At 41.1% G+C, this 20,695-nt stretch overlaps 1 protein-coding gene across 1 annotated transcript in view; it reads left to right on the forward strand.

Annotated features, from left to right (window-relative positions):
- Nucleotides 1-20,695, forward strand: part of Fsd2 (fibronectin type III and SPRY domain containing 2) — a 41,087-nt gene that overhangs the window by 13,455 nt on the left and 6,937 nt on the right. Inside the window, exons 4-10 of the mRNA XM_076851288.1 lie at nt 1,428-1,658; nt 2,859-2,881; nt 4,452-4,573; nt 11,982-12,137; nt 14,561-14,695; nt 15,250-15,400; nt 17,870-18,003. Coding sequence (XP_076707403.1) covers nt 1,428-1,658; nt 2,859-2,881; nt 4,452-4,573; nt 11,982-12,137; nt 14,561-14,695; nt 15,250-15,400; nt 17,870-18,003 — 952 coding nt within the window. The remainder of the gene's footprint in view (nt 1-1,427; nt 1,659-2,858; nt 2,882-4,451; nt 4,574-11,981; nt 12,138-14,560; nt 14,696-15,249; nt 15,401-17,869; nt 18,004-20,695) is intronic.

Here is a 20,695-nt window from a genome sequence, read left to right on the forward strand (position 1 = left end):
GCTCTTGATCCAGGAACCAAGATTACTGAGCTAGAAGCTGTTCTTCTGTAACTCTGCTCATGGATTAGATTAGCCCCTAGAGCTAGAACAAGGCTGTCCCCGCTTTTCTAGGCCTGCCTCGACAAGCCATTGCAAGACACCCATCCTATCTTAGATAAGTGTTTTTTTGTTTGTTTGTTGTTTTTTACCTTTTTTCCTATCTAATTCTCATAAGATTAATGTTTTCCTGGGTGTGCCCTAGTAGGTACATAGCATTTCAATGCAATACCAGAGCCTGACCAACTCTTCCTGCCAAGGTAGACCAGGATTGAGGACTATAAGACTTTCCTTCTCCTCTTCATGTGGATGTTCTACTTCTATTAATACAGCACCAGATTATATCAACAGGATCACCTCACATGGATTAAGAGGGCTTCAACCTCAACCTTAAAAGGGAAGAGAACTATTGCCTTAATCCCCTGTGAAAGACACAAGGGGCAAAGCTTCCCCTTCAAAGCAGAGTGTATGAGAGGTAGTAGGAGGGGTATGAGGACAAAACTCATTATATATTATTCTGCCAGCTTTTCACAGATCAGAGTATCTTCATCCTCAGAGAGGACTCGAGGCCATATTTTATAATTCACACTGGGGAGTCATCTATTGCTTTCTCTCACCATTTTTGGCAAGTCTTATGCACATAGTAGGTGTTCATTAATGACTCTGAATGATTGAAAAGAGCTTCTTCAGAAATGTCCTCATCATCTGACAAGAATGGCATCAGTCAAAACCCACAAAGCTCTTCTGGGTTTCCAAGATAAGTAATGGGAACCAGAAGCCAATATGCTCTACTTACTATTTTTTCAAGTATTGTGCTCCTGGATTAAATGCTGTAGGTACCTACTCTTCTGCTTCCTATATTTTCTCATCCTTCAAGGAGTGCCACCTAGCCACAATGTTTATTCCTCTTTGCTTTCCTCTTTCCCCTAGTTGTATAATCCCAGTAGATGGAATTTTGATGTTTATAAGATTCAAATATGAGGAAGTGAAAATGAGCATCATGAGATATTAAGAGTTCAGGAGGGAATGATAGGTGGGGATTTCTCAGGGCAAGCATTTCCACCTTAAGGTCAAAGTTTTCGGTAACAGGCTGATTGATCATTGATAATCTCCCTGGCTGGTTGTCAAGGTGATAGGAGATAGCTGAAACTAGGAGAGAATTAAAAAATGCCACCAGGAAAGACAGCAGTGCTTTTTTGTAAGATTATTCTTGGGAATCTAGGATGGAGACCACCCCCCCGCCAAGCATTCACCCCAGCATCAGGACAATAGATGACAAAGCAGAGGAACAGCGGGACTAAAACAGCTCTGAGAGGATATTTTCCTCTTCCTAATGACTCTAGTCAACATCACATGCCCTTCAATGATGGTTGAGATCAACTGTCTTACAGGAGAATTTTGGAAGACAAGAACAAAACTTTGAGTTACATTACAATGAGATCTTGGAAACGCTGGCTCAAAAATATGAAGAAAAAATACAAACTCTAGGGCAGAAAAAGAAAGAGAAGCTGGAAGCCTTGTATGGACAACTGGTCAACTGTGGAGAGAACCTTGACACCTGTAAAGAACTAATGGAAACAATAGAGGAAATGTGTCATGAGGAGAAGGTTGATTTCTTAAAGGTCAGTAATGAAATAAAACGGGAAAGAAATGAAATCATGAACTGAAATGGCATTTATGGTTAGGGTAGGTTAGGCTGTTCTCTCTCCATCTGGAGATATTGGAGTTGACTTTTATGGTCAGCATTCATTTGATTCCATTGGGTATTCATGATGAAAAAGCTGTCACTCCATCTTTCTGCATAGTTTTGCCATGATGGCCAAGCTGGCTCATATACAACTGACCCTTCCCCTCTACCATTATTGAGGTAGCACCAGTCTTTGTTCCTCTGTTCTGGTTACCCAGAGATCTATCCCCTTAACCTGGAGCTGAGCAAAAATAGAGTACTGAGCATTTTATGGTCACCTGAGATGGCCTCTTGGAGCTCTGGGGAAAAAGTTGTCCAGGATAAAAAGTTACCTTAAATTTCCATTACAAGAGTAGTAATTATAAATTTTACTTCATAAACTCAGACATTAACTTTAAAAATCCATTTCTTAATTTTCTTTCAGTTGAATTAAACTTGATCTGAGCCCCATGCAGGGCTGTGGGAATTTAAATGTCAGTCAGAGGTAGGGTCCCCTTTCTTCATAAGGCCCCATAGGACTATGGGGTAGATGTGGTATTCATGATGTGGGGAAGGGAACTCCAGCCTCCTAATTACTGGGTGTGTTCCCCGACATTGTCTAAGCCCACAGTTGCCCCTCAAAGCCAAGTCACACCTCTTTCCTGCCAGACATGGGTCCATGAATAAAGCCAGAGAACAATTTGCAGGCCCCATGAGAGCCATAAACACTTAATACCTTTTGAATCAATTGTTCCACAGTGCCACTGTGTCTCAAAGACACAATCCAGAATGTGGAGGGTGATACACATGAAATTATTTTACTCACCACTATTTATGATAAAAGATTGGAAGCAACCAATGTCCAACAATAGAGGAACAGTTAAGTAAATGATGGAGTCTCCATTCAATGAATTGTTGGCAGTCTCTCAAATCAATGGTCCAAAAGACCATTTGTGACATGAAAAGTGCTTACATACTGTTGATGGGGAGAAGCAATAGTGTAAAGATATAAGTGTGGCTTTGTTAGGATGTGGGTATGGCTGATTTTTTTCCTTTTCCTAATTTCCAAGTTTTTAAAAAACATATACAATTTTAAAAGGAAATTTATTTCCAAAGTCCAATTACTTTTTTTTTTTCCTTTTCCCTTCCTTTGTAGGATGCAGTGGCTATGGCTGACAGGTAATACTTTTGTTCTAACATCTATTTTTGTTTTCTGTTCCTTTCACCTCTAGACTCAGTTCCACTGGGTTAAATGCTTCTAGTTTTAGCTTCTGTGTCTGATCCTATGGGTAAAATAGCACTGGCTTCAGAATGATGGTGTGGGATCATGAGAGCCCTCTAGTATTGAATTTCAGAATCTTATGGCTGGAAGGAGCATGTAATGTTGAGGCCCAGCCAGCTCATCTGTGATCAAATCTCCTCCACAAATCCCTTATTTTATCAGGAGGACTGAGATCTGTAGCGTACTTCCATCATCCCCAGATGTTCTAGGACACAGACTGTGAGGCTGCAGAATGCACACACTTAGAATCAGACAGGTGGGAATTCAGGCCCTGCTATCCCAGGACTGTGGGCAGGTCCAACCAGTCTAAAGACCCACTTTCCCTATGTACAAACAAGGGTAGTTTTGTGAAAACCTAGTAAGACAATGTCTGTAAAGCAATGTGAACACACAAACTTAAGTATGTCAGGGTTATACACAGGGTTTGAGCAAAAATAGACCTGGTTTAAAATTCTGGCTTTGCCACTTAAAAATCTGTGTCTGCCAGGAAGTAGGTTGAGAAGACCCAGAGCCCTAAGATTAGGGTACTTGGCCAAGTGGAGAGAAAGCTCCTAAGGTCTGAACCCTCTGTACCTTTCGGGGCCTGAGGTAATGTGGGTGTGGGGGTTTCCGGTTTAGATTCTGAGATCCACCAGAAGGTGTGGAGATGCATCTCATCAGAAGATGTCCTCCCAAAACCTCTGACAAAATCCTATATTTTCTCATTCCCCTTGTAGGCATAAACCAACCCCACATTGTTATGGTTTGGATGTGAGGTATCCCCTAGAAACTCATGGGTGAGACAATACAAGAGGTTCAGAGAAGAAATAATTGGGTTATGAGATCCTTAACACAATCAGTGTTTTAATCACCCGATGGGATTAATTGAATGGTAACTGAAGGCATGTGGGGTAATGGGGCTGTGGCTTTGGGATACATATTTGTATCTGGCAAGTGGAGATCTTTCTCAGCTTTCTGATCATGTGAGCCACTTCCCTCTGCCACACTCTTCTGCCATGATGTTCAACCTCACCTTGAGCCCTAAGGAATGGAGCCTGCTTTCTATGGATTGAGACCTGACACTGTGAGCACCCAAATAAATTTTTCCTCCTCCTCTTCCTTCCAGTCAGGTCTTTAAGTCATAGTAGCAAAAAAGCTGACTAAAACACACCCGTCCTCATTGGTGACCTCCTAGGGCATTCACCAAGTCAGATAGTTAAAGGCAGCCAGCAGCATGCTAATAAATGAAAATTCAGCAGTCTCTTTAGTTTATTACTAGGGATCAGCACCACAGATTCACCCTAAGGATTGTCCCCTGAGTCCTGTTTTTTGATTTTTGTTTTTAACATGGACCTTTATTTTTTATTTATTTATATGTGGTGCTGGGAATTGAAACCAGTGCCTCACACATGCTAGGAAAGTACTCTTCCAATGAACTACAGCCCAGCCCCCCTCCATTCTTGTGTGCATGTGTTTTAACACCAACAGACTTGGGAAATTCCTAAAAACCAAAACAGATGTGGAAATCTCTGCACAGCCTGATTTTGAAGACCAGACTTTGGACTTCTCTGATGTGGAGCAGCTGATGGGATCCATTAACACCATTCCAGGTATGTATCTTACCTGTGTGCATACTTCACAGCAAGCTCAGATTTCCAGGAGAATGTGTGTGTGTTAAGAACAGTTAACATCAGGGCTGGGGATGTGGCTCAAGTGGTAGTGCCCTCGCCAGGCATGCATGCGCCCCGGGTTCGATCCTCAGCACCACATACAAACAAAGATGTTGTGTCCGCCGAAAACTAAAAAATAAATATAATTCTCTCTCTCTCTTTTTTTTTTTTTTTAAAAGGGACAGTTAGCATCATATTGAAATCAGTATGGGTGTACCTCAGAAGACCATATGATCTTGCTTTACCACCCCTCAGTATTTATCCTGAAAAAATAAAGTTAGCATACTATAATGATACATAAATACCCATGTTTAAAGTCACACAATTTATAGTAGCTAACTAGTCTAGGTGTCCAGCAAAAGATGAATAAATAAAAAAATATGGTATGTACACCCAATGAAGTTTTATTCAACCATAGAGAAGAATGAAATTATGTCATTTGTAGGAAAATGGATGTAACTTAAAGCATTATGTTGAATCAAGTAAACCAGACTCAGAAAGCTGAGGGTTACTTATGTTTTCTCTCATATATGCAAGGTAGAGAGGGAAAAGGAAAAGAAAGGTAGGGGTAGGCAAGGATCTCATGAAAATTAAAGGGAGACCAGTAGAATAGAGGAAAGGGACCAGGAGGAGGGAGAAAATGAGTGAAGGGAAGGTAACGGGGAAAAATAGTGACCAAATTATATTGTTACACTGTGTGTGTTATGTGAATACATATTAATGAATCCCACTATTAAAATGCACCAATAAAAATAAGGAAAAAAGTAAATTTAACATCAGACTTATCCTCTGAATATAAGTAAGAGTGCACAATACCATATTGTTTACTGTAAATCATATATTGGACAGCACATCTTTACAACATAAGCATCTTACATAATTGAATCTTTAAAAAATTTTTTTTTCAGTTGTAGACAGACACAATACCTTTCTTTATTTATTTTATGTGGTGCTGAGTCTTGAACCCAGTGCCTCACACATGCTTGGCAAGCACTCTGCCACTGAGCTACAACCCCAGCCCCCTAATAATTGAATCATAATATCCACGGAGTAACAATTCTCCATTTCTCCCTCCTCCATCCCTTGGAAACCACCATTCTGTTCTCTGCTTCTAAGACTTTGACTACTTTAGATATTTCATGTAAAAGGAATCATGCAGTATTTGGCTTATTTTACTTAGCATGCTGTCCTCTAGGTTCATCTGTGTTGTCACAAATGGTAAGACTTTCTTCTTTTTTAAGGCTAAATAATATTCCATTGTGTATAATTATTATACTTTTTTATCCATTCATCTATCAATGGACATTTAGGTTGTTCCCATATCTTGGTTACTGTGAACATGGGTATGCAAATATGTCTTTGAGATTTCTTATTTCAGTTTTTTGAATATATACCCAAAAGTGGGATTGCTGAATCATCTGCAAGTGTTTTTTTTTTTTTTTTTTTTTGTCTGTTTGTTTTGTTTATCAGATGGTTTCACTCTGTTGCCAAGGCTGATCTTAAACTCCTGGATTCAAGTGATCCTCCTGCCTTAGCTTCTCAAATAGCTGGGACTACAGGCATAGGCAGTTCTATTTTTAGTTTTTTGTAGAACCAATATACTGTTTTGTGTTTTTTTTAAACAATGGCTGCACTGATTTGAATTCCCATCAATAGTGTATAAGGGTTCCAATTTGCTGGACATAGTGACACATACCTGTGATCTCAGCAACTTGAGAGGCTGAGGGAGGATCCCAAATTTGAGGGCAGACTGGGCAACCTAGCAAAGTCATAAGCAAATTAGCCAGATCTTGTCTCAAAACAAAATATAAAAAGGGCTGAGGATATGGCTCAGTGGTAAAGTGCCTCTGGGTTCAATCTCTAATATCAAAAAATAAATAATAATATAATAACAATAATACTCTGTCTCCTTGCCAATACTTGTTATATTTTGTGTTCTGTATTTTGAAAATAGCCATCCTAGCAGGAATGAGGTGATTGATATGTCACTGTGGTTTTGATCAGCGTTTCCCTAATGATTAAGGATGCTAAACACCTTCTTTGTATACTTGGTGGCCATTTGTATGTCTTTGGAGAAATGTCTATCCATTTCCTTTGCTCGTTTTAAATGTAGTTATTTGGAGTTTGATTGTTTGTTTTAAAATATTTATTTATTTATTTTTAGTTTTTTTCGGCGGACACAACATCTTTGTTTGTATGTGGTGCTGAGGATCGAACCCGGGCCGCACGCACGCCAGGCAAGCGCGCTACTGCTTGAGTCACATCCCCAGGCCTGTTTGTTTGTTTAATACAGTACTAGGGATTAAACCCGGGAATGTTCTATCTCTGAGCTATATCTCCAGTCCTTTTAAAAAAAAATTTTTTTTTTTTGTTTTGAGACAGGGTCTCACTAAGTTGCCCAGGCTGGCCTCGAACTTGCAATCCTTCTGCCTCAGCCTCCTAAATCATTGGGATTACAGGTGTGCACCACCTCATCTGGCTTATTTTTGTTTGCTTGCTATTGAGTTGTAGGAGATTATTAGTCTTTTATCAGATAAATACTGTGCAAATAGTTTATCCCATTCTGTAGAATGTCATTTCACTGTGTTGATTGTTTCCTTCGCTGTGTAGTCGGACATTTGTCTATTTTTTTTCTTTATTGTCTGTGGGTTTTTAAACATACCTTCATTTTATTTATTTATTTATTTATTTATTTTTATGTGGTACTGAGGATCGAATCCAGTGCCTCACATGTGCAAGCAAGAGTTCTACCACTAAGCTACAATCCCAGCCCCTTGCCTGTGCTTTTTTTTTTTTTAAAAAAGATCTTTTTAAAAAATATTTTATTAGTTACTAATGGACCTTTATTTTTATGTGGTGTGAGACTCAAACCCAGTGTTTCACATATGCTAGGTAAGCACTCTACTACTGAGCCACAACCCCAGCCCCTTTGCCAAGAATTCATTTCAAGACCAATGTCAAGAAATTTTCCCCTTATGTTTTCTTTGAGGAGTTTTACAGCTTGGGGTCTTATAGTCAAGTCTTTAATACATTTTGAGTTTATTTTTGAGTACAGTATAATGTAAGGGTGAAAATTAATTCTTTTTGCCTGTGTATACTCACAAATATGTGGAAATTAAACAACACACATCTAAACAACCAGTAGGTCAAAAAAGAAACCAAAAAGGACATTTAAAAAAATATGAAACAAATGAAAATGAAACACAGCATACCATAACTCATGGGATGCAAAAGCAGTAGTATAAAGGAAATTTACAGCAGTAAGTACCTGCATTAAAAAAGAAGAGGGCTGGGGCTGGGGATGTGGCTCAAGCGATAGCGCGCTCGCCTGGCATGCGTGCGGCCGGGGTTCGATCCTCAGCACCACATACAAACAAAGATGTTGTGTCTGCCGAAAACTAAAAAATAAATAAATAAATATTAAAAAAAAAAAAAAAAGAAGAGGGCTGAGGCTGGGGCTCAGTTGCAGAGCGCTTGCCTAGTATGTGTGAAGCACTGGGGTTAATTCTCAGCACCACATATCAATAAATAAAATAAAGGTCCATTGACAACTAAAAAAGTATTTTCAAAAAAGAAGAATCTCAAATAAATGGCCTATCTTTTAATCCTTGAAGAACTAGAAAAAGAACAATCTATTCCAAATGTAACAGAAGAAAGAAATAATAAGTACCAGAGCCAAAATTAATGGAATAGAAAGTAGAAAAGCAATAGAAAAAAATTAATGAAAGAGTTTCTTAGTTGAATAGATACACAAAGTTGACTAATAAGAGAGTTAATGCCAATAAATACAATTAGAAATAAAAGAGGAGACATTACAACTGAGGCCAGAAATCCAACAAGTTATAAAAGAATACTATGAAGATTTCTACACCAGTAAATTGAGTAACCTAGAAGAAATGGATAAATTCTTTGAAACATAAAAACTGCCAACACTAAATCATGAAGAGATAGAAAATCTGGAGACAGGGCTATAGCTCTGTGGTAGAAGTGCCTGCTTAGCAAACATGAGGCCCTGGGTTCAATCCTCAGTACTGCAAAAAAGTGGAAAATCTGAACAGAATACTAATAAGTAAGGAGATTAGATCAGTAATCAAAACCTCCCAATGAAGAAAAGCTCATGACCAGAGGGCCTCAGTGGCAAATTTTAAAGAAGAATCAATGTCAATCCTTCTCAAACTCTTCCAAAAAATTGAAGAGGGAGAAACACTTTGAAATTCATTTATGAGGTCAGCGCTACCCTCTTACCAAACCCAAAGGCACTATGAAGGGGAAAATAATCACACATCTCTATCTCTGATGAACACAGATAAAAAAGATTTTCAGCAAAATTATAGCAAATTGAATTAAACAGTACATTTAAAGGATTATATGCTGGGCTTGGTGGTGCATGCCTGTGAGGATAGTGAGTTCGAAGTCAGCCTCAACAACTTAGTGAGGCTCTAAGCAACTTAGTGAGATCCAGTCTCAAAATAAAAATGTAAAAAGGACTGGGGATGTGGCTCAGAGGTTAAGTGCCCCTGGGTTCAATACCTGGTGGAAGAAAGAAAGAAAGAAACAAAAAAAAAAAAAAAGAAAGAAAGAAAAGGAGAGAAAATAAAAGAAAAGAAGGATAAACCCATGATCAAGTGGGTTTATCTCTGAGATGCAAGAATGGTTCAACATATGCAAATCAATAAATGTGATAGACCACATTAACAGAATGAAGGATAAATATCACATGATCATGTCAGAAGATGAAAAGAAAATATTTAACATTTTACTCTTTTGTGATAAAACGGTCAACAAATTAGGAATGTGCCACAACATAATAAAGGCCACTTATGACAAGCCCACAGCTAACTTCATATTTAAAAATGAAAAACAGAAAGCCTTTGTCTCTGAGGTGGAACTTGGCAATGATGCCCAGTCTCAACATTCTATTTAATATAGTACTAGAAGTCCTAGACAGAACAATTGGGCAAGAAAAATAAATAAAAGTATCTACACTGGAAAGGAAAAAGTAAATTGTCTGTTTTGTAGAAATAACATAATCTTATTGTAGAAAACCCTAAAGACTCCTTGACCTTTGAGTGAGAAATTTTGATGTCTATAAAGTCAAAGATTTAGAAATAAGTATTTTTCCCCTCCAACTTACTACTCTGTCTTTATGGCATGTAAGTATGAGAAGAGAGGCTAATCTATCCAAGGTACCAACATCTGGCTCTGGGCAACCTTGAAATATTTTCTGTGTTAAGTCTGACTAACTTTCTAAACACCTGCCTTTCCGCTTAATTTACACAAAGTGAGAAGTCTGAATTTAGTTTCCTTAAATGTTGTGTTTATGTTGCTTCTGAGCAGCTGTTTTTAGCAGAGTAGCTAAAAAATAAACTTTGGAATTCTATGGAGCTGGTGAGAATCCCAACCTAGCTGTGTAACTCTGGACAGTTTACCTAACCTCTTTGAGTCATCTTGGTTTCTTCACCTATAAAATGCACATCATCATGCTTATAAGACTATGGTGAAAATTAAGTGAGGTAATGCAGAGACAACACATTACATGGTGCCAAGTAGCTCTCAAAAATATTATTGTAATATTTATTTCTAAGGATAATACTAGAACTCAGCTTTTTTTTTTTTTAACTTCACACCCTCCCTTTCTCACCACCAACAACATTGCGAACAATGTTGTATATATCATTTTAGGGTTTTATTTGCAGATTTTTTATAAAAATAAAATGATTTTGTTCTGTAATCTGCTGGGGTTTTTTAGTAAATTATGATGGGTATTTTTGCACATTGATAGATTCTTCCTCAACATCATTTTAATGGCTATGTACCTTAATCTTTTTTACTTAATGCTCAATTGTTGGGGACTAGAATGTTTCTAGTTTTTGCCATTATAAATCATACTGTGATGAGTATCTTTAACCACAAATCTTGGGGTCATTCTTAGAATTACTGGGTCAAGAGAAGATTTCACTGATTTATGATGTTCATTGGATGGTTCTTTCTCTTGTCTAAGGATGGGTGCTACCCAAACAATCAGGCCTAGTCATTTGGAAGGAAAGCCACAAAGGTACGAGTTAGCACTTGAGAGGCATTGACACTTTCCTCAATGTTCGGCTCCGAAGAAGATGACTCCCCTCCTGCTTGCAGCTGGTGCATCCTGGGTGATTGAAAGCTCCCAAATCATCCCTCCTCTTACACTGCATCTCTTGGTTGGGCTTTCTTGACAGTGTAGAGAAGGGCATCTTCTGGGACCCTGGACTTTGTCCTCTTGGAATGTAGGTTCTCTGTCTCCCTCCTTACCCTTGTCACTTTGTGGTCTGTGAGTTTCTGGACAGGAAGGAAAGGATGAGCTAGATAAGCTCCTTTAAGATTAACTGTACCGGGGCTGGGCTGGGCCTCAGCGGTAGGTCACTTGCCTGGCATGGGTGAGGCACTGGGTTTGATTCTCAGCACCACATATAAATAAATAAAATAAAGGTCTAGGGGCTGGGGTTGTGGCTCAGTGGTAGAGTGCTCACTTAGCATGCATGAAGCACTGGGTTCGATCCTTAGCACCACATAAAAATAAAATAAAGGTATTGTGTCCACCCACAAAAAAAAAAAAAAAAAAAAAAAATATATATATATATATATATATATATATATATATATATATATATATGTCTATTAACAATTAAAATATATTTTTTAAAAAAGATAACTGTACCCTTATCCACATTGTTCAATTTCAAGTTTTGAAACTAAGGGCATTCTTAAAAGACTGGGGTAAATGGGAGGTGCTGGCATGGAAGAAGAGCAGAGAAAAAGCATTACTTGGTTTTCTTCTCATTTGTGTTGTATGTTGGGATGGAGGTGGAAGAAGGATTAACATACAGAGAAGAACAGACTCTGAAGAAATTTATTCTGAAAAGTATAATATAGCCACCCCAATCTTCTCTGATTGCCATATGGGAAATGGCCATTGAACCCCTACCTCAGGAAAAGCAGAGCAACTCAGCTAAAGTCTTTCTCTCTGTTCACTCCAGGGCTGGCTGTCCTGTCTTTTCAGATGCCATGGAAGAGCCAGAGGACCCACAACCTGAGGATTTGCAAACTGTACCCCAACCTGAGACCCTATCACTGACCCCTGCCCCCCAAACTTATCTGCATTTATCCAAAATGGGTACCCTGGTTGTTCTTGCAGGCTCATGGCTGGAAGGCATTGTATCTCCATTCTTTTCCACTTTGGGCTCCCAAAGACCATGATTCATTGGGGGATTGCTAATCAATGATCCTATAAAAGGGGCCCAGGGGCCCCTCCCATCTCATACCACCTAAGCCTCCTCATTTGTTGCTGTTGTTCTATTTTTTTCTTTTCTAGCCCCTTCTGCTCCAGTGATAAATCCACAGGCCCCCAACTCAGCTACAGGTTCCTCGGTCCGGGTGTGCTGGAGCTTATACTCTGATGACACTGTGGAGAGCTATCAGCTATCCTACCGGCCAGTGCAAGACAGCTCACTTGGAAAGGACCAAGCAGGTGAGGCTCTACCAGGAATATGCTCACATCCATGGGAATGGTTCAGGCCCCTCAGAGGACCAGACACTGCCTTCTTGGCAGCTGGGATGGTGAAGAAGAGAGGAGTCTGAATGTGGAGCATCTGGGAATGCCCAGCGTATGGCAGAAAGGGCTAGAAAGGCAAGCTGGGGCCTGACTAAAGAAGAACATAAAGCCATGGGGTCAGAGTTGTCCTTGGGATCAATCTGTGCCCGCTTTGGGTGCAGGAAAGGCTAGTGATGCCCCTTGTTAAGGATAACCAGCTGGGCTGAATTCTAGCATGTCCTGGCAGGTAAAAGTTAAGACTGGCTCTTCCCATAGTAACCCTGTGCTACAGGAGAAACTGGAGGATCCATTTGCAGATTTCATGTAGAGTGAGGGAATCTCTACGACCTATAAGGAATGCTGCTGTCAGATCTACACCTCAGATTGAGACAACTCCTGGGAATGGCCACCTACCTCCCCTGCTGGCAACTCTTGGTCCATCTTTTACCCAGGGAAATGGCTGGTATGGGTTTAGGGCTGGAGTAGTCTATCCCTCAATAATTTATAAACTATTCTCCTGTTTAGCAGTATTAGTCAAATTTCCATAACTGTAACAAAAATGCCTGAAGTAAATCAACTTTAAAGGAGGAAAGGTTTATTTGGCTCAGGATTTTTGAGGTTTCAGTCCATGGTCACTTGGTTCCACTGGTTTTGATCCTATGGTGGTAGTTTATTATGGTAGCAGTCCTCACCTTGTCCTCACCTCATGGTAGCTAGGGAGCCCAGAGAGACAGGAAGGAGTTGTGGTCCCAATATCCCCTTCATGGGCACACCCTCAATGACCTAACTTCCTTCCACTAGGCACTACCTACTAAAGGTTCTACCACCTCTCAATAGCTCCATGGGCTAGGGACCAAGCCTTCAACACACGGGTGTTCAAGGGACACTTATCTAAACCATAGCAAGAAAGAAGAATCAGACTGCCCAAAAGACCCCACTAAGTATCTGAAGGAATCAGAGGATCAGGTCTGGCCCAATAGGACCTGTCCTGTGCACCTGGAGTTCTAATGAGATTGCTAGAAGAAAATTTAGGCTCTCCGTTTTGTGTATGAGGATGCTGAGACCCAGAGAGAAATGAGCTGTTTGTGTGGACCCAGGGAGTTTGGCAGAACCAGGGTGAGAACAGGTCTGAAGGCTCCCTGCCTACTATACCAGGCCATGCAAGTGGAGAGTTCTGAATTCCAGAAGGTGAGGATGATATTTCTATCCAGGGACCAGGAAGGAAGTGAAATTCTTGAGAAAAGAGTAAGTTTATGTGATGATGAGAGAGGAGGAGGGTGGATCATATAAACAAGAGAACTTTAAGGGAAAGGAAAAGGGGGGATGGGGATCAAGAAGTCAAACCTGCATACCTGTAATCCCACCCGCTCTGGAAGCAGAGGGAGGATCACAAGTTCAAAGCCAGCCTCAGCAATTTAGCAAGGTGATAAGCAACTCAGTGAGACCCTGTCTCTAATAAAATACAAAATAGGGCTAGGAATATGGCTCAGTGGTCAAGTGTCCCTGAGTTCATTCTCTTGTACTACACCCCACCCCCTGGGAAAAAAAAAAAAAAGAGAAAAAGAAAAAAAAGGAAGTCAAACCTGAATAATCACAGCTTTTGCTACAAACTAACCATGCTAGCACCCTCTGCCGACAAGCAGAGGCCATTGTGTGGGGGCTTTGTCATGGAAATTTTTTGAAAGTCTTTTAAATGGACCCTGCTGTCATAAAAGAACTGGTATCAAATGGTGGATTTGAGTTATCACTGCCTTGCAGGTTTCTGAGGAAGAATGGAGTTGTTATCATTTCATTTTTGCTACATAATAATACACCCCCCTACCCTGCAACCTAGTGGCTTCAAATAAAAAAAAAAAAAAACATTTATGATTTCCTATAACTCTATGGGTTGACTGGACAACTCTGGTCTGAGCCACCTTGAGTAGGACTGGATTGTCTAGGGTGACCTCACTAATCTAGTGCCTCAGCCGGGATGGCTGCAATGGCTTGGGTGCTAGGGCTGTTCCATGTTGTCTCACAACCTCCAAGAGATGGGCTTGGACTTGTTCCCATGTAGTGGAAGCATTCCTAGCAGCCCCTGTGCACTGGCACTTCCCAAGCCTCTGTTTATATCATATTTGTCATTGCCTTATCATCGAAAGCAAGTCCCAGAAGCAAGTCAAATAGGTAAGTCCAGTTTTAAATAATAGCAAGAAAGAACCTCTTAAAAGGAGGAACAACAAAGTCACATTGCAGAGAGCCATCCATATAAGGATGGGTGTAATTTACAGCCAGTTTTATAATCTACTACAGTGGAATTCAGCACATTGAACTTGGAGCCACTTGGCCTATTAAAGGTTGAATTCTTTTTTTCCCCCCAGAGTTTACAGTGACCATCAAAGAAACATATTGCTCAGTGGCAAACCTTGAACCAAATACCCAGTATGAATTTTGGGTCATTGCTCAGAACAGAGCTGGCCCCAGTCCTTCCAGCGAGCGTGCAGTATACATGACAGGTAATGAGGACCACTTATTTTCTATAGCAGGGTACACCAGGGTACAGGTTTCTACAGGTAATAGGGCTCTTGATTTCATTTGAAATGACAGAAAGGGCTGTGCGGTTTTTATGTGTGTGTGGTTTTATTTAATACACCAAATCTATGTGCCTGATACAGCAGATACATTTTCTTATGGCTGATCTCAAAAAATGTTATACTTGGCCACACTGACATTTGAGCATTGAGATATCCTCTGCTCCAAGAATATCAACAGGGATTCCCTGGTGCTGTGTGTGTGAGTGTGCGCGCACGCGTGCGTGTGTGTGTGTGTGTGTGCGCACGCGTGCGTGTGTGTGTGTGTGTGTTGCTGAGAATGGATCCCAGGGTCTCATGCATGCTAGGCAAGTGCTCTACCACTGAGCTACATACCCAACCCCTTCTTGGTGCTTTTTATTGCATTATATCTTTTCTGTGGGAGGAAGAGGGTGGTTAAGATATTTGTCCACGGCTTTGAACAAAATGACTAGAAATGAACATAATGGTTTTTCATCTCTTTTTTCTCCTACATTTAGCCCCATCTCCTCCCATTATAAAAAGCAAAGAGATAAGGAGCTGTGAAGAGGCTGCATTCATTTGCTGGGAGTCTGGGAATCTAAATCCTGTGGACTCATACACAGTGGAGCTGACCCAAGCAGAAACACCAGAAGCCTTGGGAGTAACTGAGTGAGTTATGAGGGCATTTGTTGGGCTACTTAGAAAGTGTGTAGAGTCTGGAGAGAAGTTCAGAATTTGTGACACATAAAATCTTAATTTTAGATTGCTTGGTTTTCATGAGAAGTAGCTGAAATACTATTATTGAAAGTGAATGATGACCAAGTAAGTAAATAAATGGATAAATCTTATATTTACTCCCCCCTCCCATTCCCAGTATGGTTTCCCATTCATTCATTCAACAAATATGGAGAGCCTAGGTGGTACCAGGTCCTGGGGAGGGGAGCCACTGGGAATCTAGAAAAACCACTCCCTGCCCTTATTTAGTCAAAATGAAGAAACAAACAAAAAAACTTGAAAACACCCATGTGTAAAATACTCAGTGCTCTGAAGCACTCAAGTGCTAGGAAGAAAAATGAAATGTAATTAATTAGATAATGGAGGTGGATATGGAAACCACCTTTGGATAGAGTAGACATTTAAACTGAGAGCAGGACAGATGGGAGGGACTGAGCTGGAGAGTAGTTGACACCTGGCTTCTCCATCCTTGGACAGGAGCTACCAGACACAGGCCCCAGGGCAGGAGTGAGCTGGAAATGCTAGAGGAACTAAAAAATCCATCTGTCTGGAATTCAGGAAGGAGAATGAGAGGGGAATGAGGAAAGACCAGGTATTGCAGTTCAATATACAAAGAATATTGTCTATTGTAGAGGGTTGTCTGGAGGCTCATGTTCACCCAGCTTTTCAGAGCACAATCATTCGCAAGTAGATGAGGCCTGGACTCCATGACCATCAGGGTCTACAGATCTGATAAGACAGCTGTGTATAGCAGAGGAAACATAGATGTCCCATTGTCTTGCAACCAGGAGTCCAGAACCTTGTAGAAAGGGAACAAACCCACTAGGCAGGCCAGCACTAGCCACTTCATGCAGGACAGCCTGTCGTGAAGCATAGGGGTGCATGGAGCTGGACCTGGAGAAATGGTGGAGGAGTTTGGAGTCAGCCATAAGGGAAGCAGATTCTTCTGTGCTAAATGCTGGCCTTGGAACCTGACCATTTATACCATCTAGCTCTTCTAGGTGAAGTCTGTGTCCATAGCCCCATTAAGGCTAACCTTGGTTTTCTACTCCTATAGATACTCAGAAATCAGGCAGGGTGGTAGGGGTGTCCACTGCTTCTGGTCACTCTAGTGGTTTAAGTTTTCCTTTGCAGTTTGTGCTGATACCTTCAGAGCACCAGACACCTGGGACAAACCTTTAATGATGGGGTACTCAAGAGGGCTTGTCAGTGGCCTGAGTGATCTGGGTGGTATTTACTCTCCCAGTACAAATACAGCTTTGACCTCCCATTGTTGAAGGAAAGGCAAAACTCCTTCACAGGCTTTGGACCTTTTTTGCCTCTCCAGCTCATCCCACACTGGCTCCTCCTCCCTCTTCAGCTCTAGTCACATAGGTCATATTTTAGTTCCTCTTACTTTCCTTGCTCCTCCTCCATGCCATGTGACCTTTCCATATGCTTTGCCTTCCATGTAGAAGACTTTTCTATCCCCCTTTTCTCCAGTTATTTCCTAGTCATTCTTTGGAACTCAACTTCCTCCCCCAGATACTCTATAGCACACTGTGGACTTGTCATGGTTACCACAGTAATTGCTTGAGGAACACCTTTCTTCCCATCTAGACTGCAAGCTCTAGGAAGGCAGGCATTGCATTTGGTTTTCCCCCAGGCTTCCCTATACAGTATCTAGAATCTAAGGTGCTTAGTTAATATCTATTGAAAGAATAAGCAAAAGTGCCTCTCTGGCCTGAAGCTGCATTCTCCAAGATGGTGTGAACATCCTGGCCCTGTATGGGTGAGAGTGTTATATCTGTAGATGAGCATAACTCTGAAGATTTCTCTTGCCCACTGGCCTGAAATGGGGTTAAAACCACAGGAATACACACAGTGGCAATTGTGAGCTTATATTATCAAATAATACAATAGTAATGAATTGGATTATTCCCAATGGGCAGCTTTCCTCCAAGAGCGTGGGTATCAAGGTGGACTTCAGTGGACCCTTTGGTTCTGATCAGTCATTTGTTCACAGACACATACTGAGAACTTTCTTTGGGCCCAGCATGGTACTGCAGTTAATAGTACTCAGTCACTGCCCTCAGAAAGGTCATGATCCTAATAGCCAGATGGAGATATGCTGGATTTTACTACATGAATGATCCATGATGCTGCATTTACCAAGCCTGGTGCTGGGTGCCTGGGAGACTTGGGTAAGGAGTTTGGAAGGGAAACAGCAACAGACACAAGTAAGAAAGTGGACCACAGGTTTTCTAAGGGCAACTGAGGAGGAGCCAATACTTTATACTGCTGCAGGTCAAAAGATGGTGAAAACAAGAGTGTTTTTAAAATCCCTGTTTTGAAAGGGACATGTGGCACTTGGGCCTGGATGCCCTGACCTCATGCTGACTGCATCTCTGCTTCTTTGCCCAGGTCTGTTGTGGGCATCCCAACCTGTGAGTCCCTGATACAGCTACAGCCCAGGCAGTGCTATACCATCTACGTGAGAGCCCTCAATGTTGGGGGTCCCAGCGCCAGGAGTGAGCCTGCTACAGTCCATACCACAGGTCTGTGCCCTGGCCCACACACTCTGTGACCCAAGGTGGCCACTTCTTGGCACACTCAGTGCTGCTATGACTTAAAAAAAATACAGATGAATATAGGTAGATATGAACACATAGCAAGTCAGGCCTGGAAGGAGCTCATGGGCAATCAAAGCCCTCTGTTCTCATTTAACAGATGAAAGACTGAAGGCCCAAGACACTATTTTGTGGCCGAATGAGCATTAGAACTCAGGGTTTTCCTTTTTTTTTTTTTGTAGTTGTAGATGGACAGCATGCCTTTATTTTATTTGTTTTCTTTGCTGAGGATCGAACCCAGTGCCTCACATATTAGGCAAGTACTCTGCAACTGAGCTACAATCCCAGCCCAGAACTCAAGGCTTTTTTTTCAGGCCCAAGTTGGACTAGAGGCTTGTCCCACTGGATCTGGGTGGCTCAAGCACATCATATATCTTATACAAAATGAATAACTCCCTTGAGACCAGGTCTTTATGAAATTGCCAAAAGTCACTGGCCTCTGCTTACCTCCCTGTTCCTGCTTTGGGTCCAAGCCATCTCCCTAGCTCAAGACCAACTTAACAGTCAGTTGTCCAGCCTTCTCTTTGGCCCTAGGGGATACTCATATTCCTTCTCATTTGCCATTATTCTATCAGAGAACCGTCACATCTCACATCCAAGTCTTGAGTTAGCAGAGACCTCACTAGAAATACTCACACATTTCCTATTATCCTGGCTCTGCTCTCTTAGATTTGCCAAGGTACATAGAAGCCAGGCGGGTCTCCCCACACCTTAGAGCAGAACCAGCCAAGCCAGCTGAGTGAGTGATTTACAGGTAAGCAGCAGAAGCAGGGAGCCTGGCTCCGGGTCAGGGACATTTCCTTAACTAGGATATTTCACTGAGACACATTGTGTTATTTTGTCCTCATTACCAATGCTAGGAGGAGAGGTCTTGCGATTAACCCCCATTTATATTCCTTCCACACAGATGGGAAAAACAAGTTCAAGGGCCACCTAAGGACACAGAGCTGGAAAAGATTACTGCTAGCATTAGGATTTCGATTTTTCTTTCATCTAGTGCTGGGCCTTCCTTCAGCTGCCTAGTGCTTCAAATTCTTGAGCCAATCTGGTATTTTGAAATGCCAAATCTGTTTCAATAAGAGAATGGAGAGCAAAAGTACAGCCAGCTCGATTATTCGGTAATCTCTGATTTGTTTAAATAATTTTTTAGCATGCACACTATTTTTTTTTAAAGAGAGAGTTTTTTTAATATTTATTTTTTTTAGTTCTTGGCGGACATAACATCTTTGTTTTTGTATGTGGTGCTGAGGATCGAACCTGGGCCGCACGAATGCCAGGCAAGCGCGCTACCGCTTGAGCCACATCCCCAGCCCCATAGCATGCACACTATTAACGGAAAACTAAAATAAATATGAATCAGGGCTGGGGTTGTGGCTCAGTGGTAGAGCACTTGCCTAGCACGGGTGAGGCACTGGGTTCAATCCTCAGAAACACATTCAAATAAAGATATAGTGTCCATCTACAACAAAAAATATTTTAAAAAATGAATATGAATCAGCAAAAAACACATATACATACATATGTATACATTTATATATATATATATACACATTCATACATAAATGTTCGTATGTATGTTTGGGACCAGAAATCAGCCAATAAGGGCCACACATTGTTAGTTGTGAGGTAGAAACACAGCTCCCCCACCAGTCAGCTCAGATAGTAAATGAAGTTCCTAATAGCATCAGATTATGGGAAATAACCATGAACAGTTTGGTGGTGATGCTTGAGACAATTAGAAGTGACAACATGGGACCTTAGAAAAGCTTGACTAAGGGACAGTAATGGCAAATGAGTTGCTATGTTCCTAAAATAATGGGGGTTTTTAATACTGATAATTTTTAATTAGATCTACTTTGAACCACTTTTTGATGAGCTTTCTTTTCATCATGACTTGGGGATGAATGATCTCCTGCCCTAATTGCAAAGTGAAACTCTGATTTTGCTAACCTTTGTCAAGTGGATCATTGTAAATTGCCTCAAGGCTTGGCACGTAGCACACACCTGTAGCACACACCTCTAACTACGTAGAGGCTGAGGCAATAAGATTGCAAATTTGAGGCCAATTTCTGCAACTTAGTGGGACCCTGTCTCAAAATAAAATTTAAAAAGGGCTAGGGGGATGTAGCTCAGTGGTAAAGCACCCCTAGATTCACTCTCTGGAATGGCAAAGGGGGGTCATTCCTTCAATTTCTGTTTCTCTTGGTAAAAAAGCTGGAAGTTCTTATCCAAGTGCAGGCGTTTACAGCTTATAAATAAAGAGCACAGCCTTAGAATCAAGTATGGGGTTCAAATCTGAGTTCTATCATGTGCCAGCTGATTTCCTAACCACCTGTGCCTCAGTATCTTTATCTACAAAATAGAACTAGTAACACCTGTTTCTAAGAGTAATCATGAGGACTGAAAGAAGTGTCTTGCAAATTGCTTAGGGCTGTGCTAAGCACGCAAGAACTACCCTATACACGGTAAATGTCATTCTGAACTCATAGGATGGCTATAACTGCAAAGAGCAGGCTTAAGCGGATCCCACATGAAGCTAATCCTACCATGCTGTAGAGATTTAATTAGGCTGTGCTTTATTAGAATGACTGGCTTCAGGGGATGGGGGGGTTGGGGAGGC

This window comes from Callospermophilus lateralis, chromosome 3 (genome assembly GCF_048772815.1).
Source record: "Callospermophilus lateralis isolate mCalLat2 chromosome 3, mCalLat2.hap1, whole genome shotgun sequence".
NCBI lineage: Eukaryota > Metazoa > Chordata > Mammalia > Rodentia > Sciuridae > Callospermophilus > Callospermophilus lateralis.